We start from the raw sequence: 15,945 nt of genomic DNA, 5'->3' as shown, positions 1-15,945 counted from the left end.
CTGAGTACACTGCAATTTCTGATGTTGCCAGGTACGCAGAAGAATGCAGACGATTGGCCCGTTCTCTGACAACCGAGGACCAAGGCCACCAGAAGCTACGGCTTGACACCGACCGACATCTCTCTACTTTCACGACTGGTGCTCTCGTTTGGCTCTGGGTTCCACCGAGCACTCCTGGCCTTTCGTCGAAATTACTGGCACGATACCACGGGTCCTACCGCATTCTCGCCCGTACGTCACCCGTCAATTATGAGATTGAGCCATTGACACAGTCTCATGACTTACGCCGTCGTGGCCGAGAAATTGTGCATGTGAGTCGCCTGAAGCCGTATTACGACCACGCTATAGTGACTACGCCTTAAGTCGCCAGCTTGGCTACGCTATTCACCGGGGGCCAATGTAGGGAACTATGCGAACGACGACGAAGCAGCATGAAACGGCAAGCCACAGCGTTGGTGCACGCGCGACCCGAGCTTGCGTTTGTTTTGTATTTTCGCCCTGTTGTCGTTCCTCGCTCTTCTGGCGTTCCTCGGCCTTCAAGTAGGCCCGTACGTAAATAAAGTGCGTGACACTGATAACACACTATCCATCTTTATTTCCCCTTAGATCTGATTACTCTTGTATTCGATTTCAGATAAAGTTTTGCGTATTCAGCCAAGTGGTCTGTTCGCATTGTTTGAGATGTAATGAATATGCATATGCCAAGAAAGATTTTTGCTAATCTGAATGCAGAGGAGATATTTACAGGAACTCCTGAACTCAAGGTTGATTTTAAACGTAACATAGCTGAAAAAAGCAGATGCATAGTAAGTAGACTGTAGGGGCATAATTTAGCACTTAGTCAGATTTAAGAGTATTCGCCGCCGTTGGCACCACACCACTTCAAGATGCTATGAAGGAATGGGTGGCAAATAATGTTGCATATGATAACATGTACAATCTTTATATGTGCTGCATGGTGCTTATTCCGCTCGTGTTTCTGAATTTCCTTGTTGAATATAGGTCAACGATTTCTCGGCTGAAGTAAGCTATGAGAAAATGTTATCATTTACTTTATACAGTCTTATGTGATGCTTTTACGATGAATACAAGAGTACCTTAGCAGAGCTCGCTGTTCGGCTAGTTGGCGCGTGTCTTGTTTCTTCCTGTGTGTGGTTGTTCTTTCGGCGCGACGTTGAATATTTAATCAAGACAGACAAGAGTACCTACATGTATTTGTAGTCCGTATTGCCTGCTACTGAGTTACAAGACGTACTGAATAAAGCACATTTATATCAATATTCCGAATTGCCATCAACATCCTTCGATTATGGTAATCATTGCAGAGAGAGAGAGAGAAACTTTATTTGAGCATTACTCAGAACATTCCAAATGATTGGGCCCTTAATCCAGTGCTCCGCTGGCTCTATCATCGCAGAATTGTCGCAAAACATCCACTTGTGTTATGATCAAAGCGACATACAAAACATTAGCTGCATCTTGTGCTCTCCATTTCAAATGAAGGGCAATGTCAACTTTGTACTTGCATTACCTCTTAAGGGTTAAGCATCTCTTTGACTGGCAGGAAAATAAACAAGTTAACACCTTATAGATGTGGCTGCAGAAATTAACAAAGAGATTTATCACTAAGCCTTGATACTCACTATCAACAAGATATGGAAAAAGGGTGATATGCCCGATGCTTGGAAACTAGCTCACACGGTTCTCATACCCAAACCGGGAAAGGCGCCGAGCCTAGATAACCTACGCCCCATATCTCTCACGTCGTGCGTGGGCAAAGTGGCTGAGCACGTCGTCCTCAACAGGGTTGGTCGATACCTCGAAGATAACGACTACATCCCGCACCACATGATTGGCTTCCGACCAGGGTTATCCACTCAAGACGCCATGTTACTCCTAAAGCATCAAATTCTAGATGGCGGAAACACTCGGGACACTCGTGCAATACTCGGTCTTGATTTAGAAAAGGCCTTCAATACCATAACGCACTTGTCAATCTTGAAAGCGATCGCAGCCCTCGGCCTAGGTCATCGATTTTACTACTTTATCCGCTCTTTTCTCACTCGGCGCAGAGCCGTCCTCCGCGTAGGAGACCTAGTGTCGGAAGAAGTGGAGCTCGGACAGCGGAGCACTCCTCAGGGATCCGTCCTCTCACCCACGCTCTTCAACCTCGTGATGATCGGGCTTTCCGAACGACTTTCGAAAATAGACGGGCTAATTCACACTATCTATGCGGATGATGTAACCATATGGTGCTCCACAGGGTCGGATGGCTTCATTGAGTCCGCCCTGCAAGAGGCTATCGACACCACCGAGTCTTACCTCGACCACACCGGTCTCAGGTGCTCACCTGCGAAGTCGGAGCTGTTGATATATTTGCCCAAACGCCGGGGTGCCAAGCCCAAAGGGTGGAAACCTCCGGCGGAACGTAATATCACCCTCCACACCAGAGATGGTCGTACTATACCCAGGGTAGACACCATCAAGGTCCTCGGCATGATCATCGAGTCCCGCGGAAACAACACCCAAACAGTACACAAGCTCAGGACTAAGACTGAGAATGTCATACGACTCGTACGTAGAGTAGCCAACAGGCACCATGGCCTCAAAGAAGACAACCTTCTGCGTCTCGTACACGCGTTTGTTTTGTGCCATTTTACGTACGTTGCCGCTATACACAAGTGGCTACGTGCTGAGCGCGATCAACTCAATGCGCTTATTCGCAAGGTGGTCAAACGAGCCCTTGACCTCCCTATCACCACTCCAACGAACAAACTCCTCGAGCTTGGCGTACATAACACGCTAGAAGAGATCGCCGAAGCTCAGGAACGTGTGCAATTGACCCGACTCACTGCAACCAAGGCGGGCCGCCATATTCTGCGCGAGCTCGGCTTCTTCTCCTCGAGGGCCAGGGACCCCCCAGAGTTGACTCTAATTCCCCGTGAAATCCGCGACCTTATTACGATCGCTCCCATACCACGAAATGTACACCTCGAATACAACAGAGGCAGGCGCCTTGCGCGGGCGACCGCCATTCTCAAGCGCATAGACATGGAAGCGGACAACGTCTCGTTCGTGGACGCCGCTGCCTATCGCAACAACCAAGCCTTCGCCGTGGTCGCGGTATCATCCGCGCAGCAGACTCTTAACTCAGCCACAATCCTCACCCGAAACCCCGAAGTAGCGGAGCAAGTAGCTATAGCTATAGCTATGCTCGACAGCAAACGGGAATTCATCTACAGCGACTCCAGGCCGGCCATCAAAGCCTTCGAACGCGGAGTCATCTCCGACCAGGCGTTACGTATACTGCGCAATGCGGACCCGAGTGCCCTGAAGCACCACACTGTCATCTGGTTCCCCGCCCATCTCGGCCAGGTGCCAGGTGCCCTATGCAACCTCAACGAGATCGCCCATGATGCGGCGCGCGCACTTACCGACCGCACTGCCACAGGGCAACCTCATCTTGCTGGGTTGGATACCAATCGGGATGCACCAATTACGTACAATGAAATTACAAAGCACTTTTACTTGGAACGCCGCATTTTCCACCCCCACATCCGAAACTTAACCGACCACAGGCATTAACCCTACGCCTAATACAGACCCACACGTACCCAAACCTTGCCACGCTTCACGTTTATTATCCCGATGCATACCCCAGCGACACATGCCCATCATGTGGACACACAGCGACACTCGAACACATGCTCTGGGAGTGTAGAACAACTCCTCCCGACTCTACCTCAAGCAAGTGGTAGAGGTCCCTCAAGAGCTCACTGCTCGCCGACCAGCAATGGGCCGTCCAGCAGGCCCACGAAGCGGCCGCCAGGTACTCCCTGTCGGTCCCTACGTGGGAGACGCCCGCTACGCGCTAAGCGCGTCCTGCAGGACCGAAATAAAGTTTTTTTTCATTCCATTCCATTCCTCGATACTTTTCTTGAGAGCAATTAAAACTCTTAAAAGACAACCCAGTTCATTCTAGTTCGTCCTATATTAACACCGAAACCCTTACAGGCACCGCAGGATTATCGAGTTGTTCGTGCCAGAGTCATCATCGACGATGCACAAGATGACCAGCTGGCTGACGGGGCGACGGCCCGAGTTTGTTGACCCAAAAGTGGTGGCCCGTGGAGAAGGCCGAGAAGGTGACACTCATTTTGCTTTTATCCGCCGTTATAATTTTTTTCTTCGAAAAAGGCAGTGAAAGCAGAACCATACCGTTATCACGTTTCATTCCAACTATTCTCTTCTCATGTGAACCCAAAGTAAAAAAGAAAAATCGGATAAACTAACTTCAGCCACACTGAGCGTATCTATCTATCTATCTATCTATCTATCTATCTATCTATCTATCTATCTATCTATCTATCTATCTATCTATCTATCTATCTATCTATCTATCTATCTATCTATCTATGACTTTTAGCTGTCCTAAACGTTTCGATAATGTTAACGATACCAAAATTAGTGTGGCATAACAAGACTGTATGACGAGCTTCAGTTTCTAGAGATAACATCAAAATTTTTATATGTATGTCATGAATGTCTTGACGGACATTTCATGGTCTTACTGCTGTGGCGGTGGTTTTGTTTCCATGACATATTGCAAAATTGCTATGGTACGATATGACTGCATGACGAACCTAACTGACAGGCCCTAAGCATGCAAATCATGCCACGCATGTGAAATAAGGCATGACTACGCGTCACGCTTATGATGCGCTTTCCGTCATTTCGCTAGCTTGGTATATATCATATGTGGTATTACGGTACGTGAATGAATGACGAGGTTATGTGACTGGTGCAAACATAATAAATCATGAGATGCGTATCATGTAAGAACACGATTACATGCTACGCTCAGAGAGTACTCGCGGCCGTTTTGCTAGCTCCACATATACCTTATTTGGTATTACAAGACGTCATTGGACGATGAAGGTAAACGACACGTCCAAACGTGATAATCATGATATGTGTGTCTTGTAAAATAATATTCATGCTATGCCACAGCGTGCTCCTGTACGTTTCACTGGCTCCACATATACCTAACTTGATATCTCGTGATGTGAATAGACGATGAAGGTAAATGACACGTCCAAATTTGACAATCATGATATGCGTGTGATGTAAAACATGACGGCATGCTACGCTCATAGCTTGATCACGGCTGTTTTGCTAGCTCCATATATGTCAAATAGTGTATTACTTGACGTGAATAGACCTCGAGGGTAAATGATAACAGACTGCGAGGGCAAACATGATAATCATGACGTGGTTGTCATGGACGGCAAAATTTACGTACGCCTCGTAACGTTGTACTGACTTTATAAAGTGACCTATCAAGGTTTCTCAATCATACTTCACATATCGTCAATTCCCATTGTATGTCGGATCTGCCAATTTTTTCTAGTTAGCTCATGATAGGCAAAAAATCAAAACCTGACCTTGCCATGGTTATGTGGAAGAATAGACGCTAACTAACGTATGCGTAAAAATTCGTGTATGGTGCCTGGAATTCTCTCTCTTATCATCACATCATGTGATCATTCAAACTGAACATTGCCACAAATCAACATTCATTGTGGAATGAGAGAAACATGTACTTAATTTTTATGTAAATAATTTCTTGGTGTTTTCTTTTGTTTATTTTCATTCCATATTCATTTTTTGATTTTATAGCAATATATTTCTTAAGGCTTTCTTGTGTGTCATGAAGATTTCAAATATATGTCCATCTTTTGTGAAAATGCGAAGAATTTTTTTACCAATGAAAGGTCTTTTCCTTCTACCTAACTATCTTGTGCCTACGTTCGGGCAACTTCATGGATATCTCCTTGACTTGAAACGAGTGTGACAAAGTTTTCCAGCAACTGTAGACTCTCACACTTGAGACAGAACTTCATAATGATATCGCTGCACTGGCACGAAAATGACTAAACTTCCATTAAATCAAATTCTTGCTCATTTTACTAATTTTTTGGGCCACGACTTATACAGCCAAAAATGATCAAAATGAACGGATGCCTTCCCTGAAAAAATTTGCCTAAACCCCTTTTTCACAATGCCTAAACTAGCCTACGGCCGTGGATATTTGATATATGGCACCATCATTCAAAGATGAGAGAACAATTTCCAACTAAGACAATCAATTGTTGGGTCCAGGCGGGGTGCTGCGCTGTAATATTTTGCTCGCGTGTTCGCGAGCAGCAGCCTCAACTACCAAACAGTGGTGGTTTCTGATCATGCTGGAAAAGTGTTGCATGGCAGTTTAAAAGACTGTTGTTGAGTCTCATCCCCAGACTTCTAAGCCACCATATAGCCACGCGCGTTCGTTATTTTCACTCTTCTCTCATTCTTGTTTCGCCCTTGTTTCATTCGGCTTTCGTCCACTAAAGCCTTGCAGGAATGCTCAGCACAAACTGCACCTAAATGTTCGAGAAAGTTCGCGGATATAATATAACCTTCCGCTTACTGGCCACAACTTCGGCCAAATAAACAGTTTGTTCTTAGGCATACAGTCAACTTTCTACGTCACCATCACGACACCATGACAATATGCGTCATGTCTTAAAAACGAAGTCCTCTATGGGAGTTCAAACTGAAGATGCACTAACAAAAGTTGGTAAGTAACTATTACAATAGTATAGAAAAAAACTTTTTTACATATACCAGAATTGTATATAGAAAGCAGGAAAGAAAGGAATGCATGCATGATATACAGTCATCCACTGTACGCAGCTCTTCCTTCATCGTTTGGTGACAAGTTCTGTTGATTTGTTTGCACAGACAATGTTTTAGTCTTCTTTCTGTTGTTGTTAATGCTTAAATGTGCATGAAGTTATGGCAATGGCCGTTTCATCTCGTTCGCACATTTCATCTGTCTTAGCACCACTTTCGAAAATCTTCATAAAATAAATAAAGTTTGGAGGTTGCTGCTCTATGTCGGGTGCTGGTGCGATCATTGATGCGGAGTGAGCAGTAGCATTCGCGATGTCGCTTGACACTATCGTGCACACAGCTTCCTAAGTAGCCAGCTTATTTCGATGTTCATCAAAGAAATGAGAGTTAAAGAAAATGCCTACTTTAACTGAGTTTTCTGCATTGTGCTTTGTTACATTACCGCAGGCTAGCAAATTGACATTAAGGGAAAAACTGCTGCATATTGATCTATGGCGTTGGAAACAGTGCGTGGACAAATGTACGTCGACATGATACTATTGTCCTCAATGCTGCAGCTGTCCTGTTTCTGGTTACTTACGCAGATTATCAATCCTGTTGTATTCTACTTCTTGAGAATAAGGTTCAGCTTCTTTTTACACGTTCACGCTCCCCCACCCCGCCCACCCCCCTAAAGAACATACGGAAACCCACACTTCCAGTGTTCAATGTATCGAATAAACACTCTTCAGTTTGCATGCAATAAGTCTTGATTTTCCTGAAATGTGGCAAATTGTGCTTGCTTTGTGTTTATGCTTGCTTTCTAGAGTAATAATGTTGCCAAATTGTGCAAGCCGTTGTTCGTGATCGGTGTTCGACTATTTTGTTTTTGCGTAGTTCATAGGGGGCTTGCTTTATCACATATCGTTTCTTTAAAATTGTTCCATAAGTTCAATAATGACCAATTTTAACCTCCCGTGACCTGTTTAGTTTAAGGGGGTGCTTAATCGGGAATATAGATGCGTAAATAAGATGTTTCACTCATTGCATATGAAATATTTCCAACTACTCGCATTGCCTAGTTTTGAAACGATAAAAGTGAAGTTAGGTTCACCTTGGTGGTTGTACGCCACACAAGAAAGGAGTGCTTGAGACATGGCTGTATAAGGGCGTAGTCAAGCTGTCGTTTAGGGTCCCGTGGTAGAAAGTACCTTACTTTATTTACCAACACAATTGCTTAATACGCAATTGGCCTTAGTGAGTTCACATGCGGTGTCCACGAAAGTTTTTTGTGAAATATTAATCATAAAAATTGGATTGTTGATGCAAGTGTCAGAGTGTACCCTGAAATGTCAGTGGTGGGGTTTGTGGATATGCTTTTCTCTTAGGTTTGAATAGCACGTACTGTATCTTCTTTGTATTAAGATCAAGTTTCCTAGCGTCCAACACAAAATATAATTTTTTCTCACCGTGTATACGGCTCTATGAAAATTGAGCGAGCAAGAGCGCCCCTAGACTGGACAAAAAATGGCAGATCCCACTGACAGTGGGAATCCATGATATGTGAAGTACGAATGAAAAATGTTGATATGTCACTTTAAATTCAGCACAACGTTACGAGGTGGAGGTATATGATGCCGTACGTGATTTCCGTGTCATGATTATCACGTTTGAAAGTGTCGTTTACCTTCGTAATCTATTCGCGTCACGTGATACCAAACTTAGTATATGTGGGCTAGCGAAACGACCGCGAGCGCGCTATGAGCGTGGTATGTTGTCACACCATGTTCGTATCAGGACTATCATGTTTGCACCAGTCTTATATTTCGTCATCCATCGACGTCACGTAACACCAAATTTGGTGTATATGGTGCCAGCGAAACGTCCACGAGCGGATCATGAAGGGCCCAATATACTCCAATGTAGCGTTGACGCGCGCGCACGCTGGGCACAGCGACACTACGTTAGCAAAACGCGAGCAGTCTACGCCAGGCGCGACAAGCGTTCGTCGGCACGGCCAGATGGCGACCGGCACGAAATTCGACATGTTGCATTTAGCGCTGACGCGTTACCCAGACAACAGTGCGTCTCTCTGTTTTCACGAAAGAGGGACGCCGGACGGGCTGAAATGCGCATGCGTCAAAGCAACGCAGCGTGGCGCGCGCCTGCGAGTATATGGCAGGACAAGCGCCTGGCGTGGCGACGCCGGCGTGACGCGACGAAATGAACACCGGGGAGCGCGCAAGCCGCGTCACGTCGAAATGTATTGGCGTCTGACTTTGGCATGTAATCATGTGCTCACATGACCCGCTTCGCATGATTATCATGTTACCACCAGTCAAATAGCTTCGTCATCGATTGGCGTCGCGTAATACCGAGTTTGGTACATGTGAACCTAGCGCAACTGCCGCGAGCACACCATGAACATGGCATGTAGTCATGGTATTACATGACACGCATCTCATGAATATCATGTTTGCACCCTTACTTACCTTCGTCATCAACTCACGTACAGTAATACTAAATTTGGTATATGTGACGCTGGCGAAGCATCCACGAGTGTATTGTGAGCGTGGAACGTATTCATGTTGTTACATTACACGATTGTCATAATTTTTGTATTAGAGTCTGTCGCTTGTGTTCGCCATGCAGTCTTGTCATACCATCTCAGTTTTTACACATGCCATGCGAACGAAACCACCACAAAAGCTGGAGGACAGTGAAATATAAATCATGACATTCATGACATGCATGTCATGATTTTCATGTTATGACTAGTGAAAGATGTTCTTCATACAGCCATGTTATGCCATACCAAGTTTGGTATCGTTACAGTTATCGAAACGGCCAGGGGAGCTAAAAATCGTAGGCGGCTAGATAGATAGATAGATAGATAGATAGATAGATAGATAGATAGATAGATAGATAGATAGATAGATAGATAGATAGATAGATAGATAGATAGATAGATAGATAGATAGATAGATAGATAGATAGATAGATAGATAGATAGATAGATAGATAGATAGATAGATAGATAGATAGATAGATAGATAGATAGATAGATAGATAGATAGATAGATAGATTCAAAGTCGTCGAAGTTCGCCAAGAAATGCTTCGCATTTAAAAATTAAACGACACACACAGCGCTGTGGGCGTGTTCTTCTTGTGACGTTTTGTCCCGTCTTGACGCCCTGTTTCCCCTTCACAATGTACCAACTGGTCCATCTAATTTTTTTCTTCCATAACAATGCTTTTCAAATTATGAAAAACAAAACATTCGTGTCGTCTGCACAGGGTACTCTAGTGTCACGATCTTCTATACTAACAAAATATTTTTAAAAATAAAAAAATACTGGTGCAATAACGAACTCCTGAAGTACTACGTATTTTATAGGGTTAGTTTCTGACCTGATGGTATTGATGTTTGTGTACTGTGACCTGTCAGGTAAATGGTTTCATTACTAGAAACACTCGGCTCGTTCTCTACGTGGAACTGAGCCAATTGCGTGATTCAGTCGCGTTCGAAAGAACCAAAATAAAGTTATTTTTTTTCCTTCGATCCTTAAAGATAGCACCTCACCACATAAACCGTAAAAGAAGCTCGTGTTGTACACCGTGAACGGCTTTCTTCTAAAAAGTTCTCTTTCGAAGATCCTATTTTCTATAATCTCAAGGATTGCTTTTTTAGTCCCCAAAAGGGCCGCCTCAGCTAAGTTGTTTTTACAAAAGTCGCATTGATGCTCACCAGTTATATTATTCGTGTTAAAATACTTGTTATCGTTTTAATAATAATATTCTCAACTACTAGTTTTAAAATAAAGTATACAGATAGGTCTGTAATTGTTCAAATCGCAAATGACCCTCTTTAAAGAACAGCGGTGACTCTGGCGTTTTTCATCTTGCTTTGAAATTTACCCGTAGACATCATCATGTTACATAAATATGGGTGACTGGAGTTGAATTTATACAACTCACAACTTTTCACGGTTTAGTTTTGACTTTATCTGGTCCACAGGAACAGTTGTATTTTAGGAACATAACAATGTCTCGTACTTCATCATGGGGCGTTTCTAGCAATATAGATTTCACAGTGCCTGTGAAAAGAGTGTTTTGTACAGGCACTCAGATAAAGAAAATATCGATTAAACAACTATAGAAATAACATCACTTACTATCGCTTGGATTTTGTTTTATTATCTTCATTATTGTTTTGCACAATACTTTGGAGTTATCGGCAACGATAAGAAATCTAGCTATGTTGCACTCCGTTTCAGCCACTTTATGGCCTTATTCAATTTAATCGCAGTCTTCTGACAGTTGGAACAAAAGTTTTTATCTCGACTTTTTATAATGTTTAAAATATCAGAACGATGAATAGACCTATTCAAACAGTTGGTTTTACTGGACCACCACTGCCCAGTACATGCCAGTAATTGTAGTATTTGCTAAGTTTAGCTGCCTACAACTGGTGCATCGGGGAGCTTCATTACCAGCTTTATCAGCCAAACTTTGATGTATCTAAGTGGTTGGGCTCGTGTGCTGCTTGTTGGGAGGCTACAAAAGAAATATGATTTCACGTGTTCTTAAAGGCCCAGTACATGCCAGTAATTGTAGTATTTGCTAAGTTTAGCTGCCTACAACTGGTGCATCGGGGAGCTTCATTACCAGCTTTATCAGCCAAACTTTGATGTGTCTAAGTGGTTGGGCTCGTGTGCTGCTTGTTGGGAGGCTACAAAAGAAATATGATTTCGCGAGTTCTTAAAGGCTGTCAGACACCGACAAAAATTTGCGTGACAGCCAACGAAATCAGTCAGAGCAGCAACTACCACGCCGGATGATGAACGCACGCCGGATGATGAACGCACGCCGGATGATGAACGCGCCTTACTCCATCGTGGCTTACAGCGCGAACCACCTGAACCACCCGAAGAAAAAGGGACACGTTACTACACTCTAAACAAAAGTGTACCCAGCTTAAAAGAACCAGTGAACGATGCGCCCGCTATCCTCCACTGGCCTCACTCAAACCGGATAGTACGGTACCAAATACAATCGTTTCCTTCCTTTTTCATCCGGTGGGCACCAGACGAAGAAAACCGAAAGAAAACGGGGCCAATTCTCTGATAATGCTCCCGTGGTTGCTCCGAAAAAGCTCCCGCGCATCACTTTTGTCTCGGTGTATACCCTTAAAATGCTCCGGATCCTCGCTCTGTGGGCATTTATTGACTGATCGAGGAGTGACGTAGACAGCCTCGCCGCTGGGAGGCCGTTCCCCACAAACCAACATAACGCAGACCAAGCCGGTGCAGTGAGGATAAGGATTGCGCGAAGCGTTCGGCCGTGCTCAAGAAAAATAAATCATTCTGTACACTGTTTGATTATCGAAAGCGACTACAATCCGCAATGAAGTTATCATCGACATAAGGGAGTGGTGCGAATGGTAATCGTGTGATGGTTTCTGGCAGCGAGTGACACATTGTGATCTCACGAGTGCTTAGAGACCCGGCAGTTGCTAGGGCGGAGAAAAAAATGGTGAGTGAGCTCTTCCTGAATTATCTCTGCTAATCTTGTCAGGTAGTTCTAAGATTGAGAAATGTTGGTTTGAGACGAAACAGGTTATCAATAATAGGCTAATTTCACTGGATATCAGTAAATAAGCCCGCGAAAATAGCGCTGATGCGTTGTTTAGACCATGCCTTTTTTAATATGAAATCGGTAGTAATAATCACACCACTGTAACATCTCAACAGCTGCTTGATATGCAATATTGGAAAACATTATTTATTTATTTATTTATTTATTAGAATACCCTCAGGGCCCGTAGGGCATTACAGAGGGGGTGGGTACAACATTTTTAACACACAAGAAAAAAAAGACAAAATAAAGAAACAAGTGTCAGGTGCGCAAATCAGGAAGGCAACATAAGTCAACTAAAAATGTATAAGAATTCAAGCACATACAAGACAAAGATAGATAATGGAAACTGCGTATAGTTACAAGCATTGCTGAGAAATTGCAGTCTTGAATAACAAAGGGTCTGTTATTATAGTTTTGGTTTGATCGTATAAGAAGTTAATAACTGTTATAAGTAAACCTTACTGGTTAAATTTTTTTGTCTTGTCAGTAAACATAAACGGTAATATTTGTCTGTTCTTATGATAATAAATTCCAGGTCAAAGTGTAACACTGCGTGTAAATTACTTCGATCTATCGTGTAAGTTCAAGTAATGAAAGACAAATAACTGAAATCAGCGTTGATTCTTTATAACTGTAGTGAAATGAGCTAGGAAAATGTGTTTGATAAAGACTTTTAGAACGCATACACACACTCATTTTGATTAAAAGAACTAGTTTGTTTCGATAAGTGGCATTGATATATTTTCGGGGATCGTCGTGCATTAAAGACAAGAAGGACAGCGGAAGAGGAGCGAACTAGACAAGGAATGCGAAAAAAATTCAAAGAGGAAAACTGTGACTTGGAAAGATAGTTTGGGAGCCCCCAACGTTTTCTTCTGAAAAGGGTAAGAAAAATAAAAGAAAACACATTTCACACCCCGGATGAACATTGTAGGATGGAGGGGAAGAGAAAAAAGAGAAGTCACCTCAAGAAACTGGCCACATTTTCTGTGTTCATCATGGGAGAGGGTAGTGCCACGCTGCTGCAATTTTTTTTTCAGTCCTAACGAGAGCAAAAAACAAAAACCTCGAACCTTTTACCTATCCACTGTTCCCCTACCCGCAGGCGCTGCGCCGTGCTTCCTACCAGGCTGCAGATATTAGGTGCGTTCTTCTTCTAACCACAACTATCACCACCACCAGCCAATTCTGCTGCCATGTCTTGAATGCAGTTCTTTTTTTTTTAAGATGGGGACGTGGACTGGGGACAGGAGTTATGTTTTCCCGACCAAGCAGGTAAAACTGTAAAAATGTTCGCCTTTATGTGTCCTATCTATCTAATATAACGCTTTTTCTACCTCGCTCTTACGAACTGTTCTCGAATACGAGAATAGTTTTGACCTGGACAATTCAAACACGCTGGCCTGTGAACAGAACGGGGAAAAGGAAAATTCCTGGAATCACAACCCGCACGTCGTGACATTTCACTTGCATCACCTTCCATCGCCTCCGGACGTTGTTTGAATGGACGCGTATGTTGGGTAAACTGGTCGACCTTCTCTCAGTTCTTTAAGTGTATGATGAAAATGCAATTGGCATAGGTGGCGTGATGTTTGTACTTTTTATCGCTAATTTATTTTTTTTAAGTAGAAGTGAGGTATTCTTTATTTTGTGATTGAGGCTGTTCATTTCAAAGCAATACATGCTCATGCAATAACTATACTTTGAAAACTGTTCACTACGACAAGTAGCAAAACAGAGTGGATAGCACAAATAAACAAAAGAAAAGAAAAACAGTGCCACCTTTTCTCGAAGATGTCTTTTGCTTAGAAGAATAAAGATACACAGTTTTTATAGACAGGTAGAAAACATAAAAACTGTAAGGGTGTAACTAGCTTGGAGTGTGATGATGATCCGCAACTAAAACGCGCGTGGAATGTCAGCAATATTGGCCTATTAAATTAGGAGGTGATCGGAAGAGGCATTTTCGTTGTTGTATTCGAGAGTACGAAAATTCACTAATAATAGTGAAAAAAAAATGTTTTCGAATGCTTAAGCAAAAGTAGGGCTCTTGATTAGGACATGAGAAACTTTCTTCCGTTTTGAACTTTGCTCGCGTCATGGAGGTGTGTTTTTGTTGTGTATCGGCTATATGACACCGGAGTACATGAAATCGACTTCCTGATATTGAAGGCTGGTCCTGTGTTTGTGTGTGTGTGTGTGCTTGGTTTACAAGGCTGGTTATTCTCATGTACTCGCAGACTGTACCGGATTTAACGAGTACCCTTGTCTTCAGTGTCCTCAAATTTCGTGTCTCTTGCATGACTTCCAGTGCTGATGTGTAATTATTTTTAATAAATTATGCAAGAAGCAATCAGCTGAACCCTTGCGTTTTCTATGAAGCTGAAAATGGTCCTTCAGGGATGGTAAACAGTTCTTCTCGGTGGCCACGTATTCTTCGTTTGTCGTTCATCGTTTTGCAGTATTTTGATCTTCATTAGGAAGCGCCGCACTTCAATCTTGAGTGCTTTTGATTTCATGCAATCTGTCTTCTTGTGTTTCAATTTTAGTGCCTTTTTCAATGTTTGTTTCTTCCAGTCTTCTTTTCCTAAATGCTGGGTAACTAACAACAAATAGCAGCTTATTTTGAATACTTAAAAAAATCTGTAGCCAAGCGTTTTGTTGAATTCTATCTGCTAAAACTGTGAAAAAAATACACAGTAACTCTGCAGTGCTGGCACGAGATTTGAGAATTTCCGCATCTAACCCACGCGACACGATGACCGTAGAATAAATGAACAGAGGAGCAAACGCTCGTTAAAAAATTGCTGTTACATCTCACGGAAAATCTGTGCGGACGCAGTAAGGACTTTCGTAGAATACTCCGGAAGGGCCACGCAAAAGCTACGGTTAGGCGGAGTGCAACAACCGCTAAAAGTACTCCGGAGGTTCCATGTGATCACTTCGGCCCGCTGTAGCAAAAGACCGGTAAAAAATGCCCCGGCTTGCACTACGCAATTGCTCGGTCAGCCGGAATAAACGCTTCGCTCCGGAGGTGCGGATCGAAAATTGCTTCGAATAGAGGAGTCGCTAGAGGATAATATGCGTTTTACTCCGACCTCGGAGTAAATTTTCTTTACAGTGTACCCTATGTCCGCGTGGTTTGCGTTGTAAGCCACGATGAATCTTCATCAAATAGCCCTGTTTTCCACTGCGTCTTAGTCGTTTCAAGCTTCATTGTGACATTGCTCACCAAATGTGGCTTGAAATACACGGCGTCTAAGCTAATGGCGCTCGAGCTCATGACAAACAAGCATAGCATACGTGAGAAAAGAATGATTGTAGTAGTGCATCGCTTATTCTGCGCACTTGAAGTTGGAAAAGATAGCGATGGCAACGCTTTCTGTGGAGTCAGCCCACCGTAAGTGTTGCCCACACAGAACTCCTTGTGCTTCCCCTTGTCCATTTTGAACGCTGTGGCCAAGCACTTTTGCAATATGTGAAGCTCAGAGCGCGAAAACTTGGACCAGAGATTCAAGCACCAAAGTCGAAACACTAGGTTATACCGTACCTAGAAAAGGTGTCTCGCAACCTCGCCTTGATGGCAAGGCGCCATAGTATTCCTCTTGTGCTCTCTGCAACCAGCTAGCCTAGTCCTAAGCTGTTTC

The 15,945-nt window shown here is 43.4% G+C and overlaps 1 protein-coding gene across 3 annotated transcripts in view; it reads left to right on the top strand.

The window, feature by feature from the left end:
- Positions 1-15,945, top strand: part of B9d1 (B9 domain-containing protein 1) — a 146,879-nt gene that overhangs the window by 101,038 nt on the left and 29,896 nt on the right. For all 3 annotated transcript variants that reach the window (XR_012885117.1, XM_075869888.1, XM_075869889.1), the window contains exon 6: positions 4,015-4,145. Coding sequence is in view for 2 of the 3 variants with exons in the window: in XM_075869888.1 (XP_075726003.1) it covers positions 4,015-4,145 (131 nt within the window). In the remaining variant the exon portion in view is untranslated. The remainder of the gene's footprint in view (positions 1-4,014; positions 4,146-15,945) is intronic.

Source organism: Rhipicephalus microplus, chromosome 7 (genome assembly GCF_043290135.1).
Source record: "Rhipicephalus microplus isolate Deutch F79 chromosome 7, USDA_Rmic, whole genome shotgun sequence".
Classification (NCBI taxonomy): Eukaryota; Metazoa; Arthropoda; class Arachnida; order Ixodida; family Ixodidae; genus Rhipicephalus; species Rhipicephalus microplus.
The sequence above is the reverse complement of the archived record's forward strand: the minus strand, read 5'-3'. Positions and strand labels throughout refer to the sequence as shown.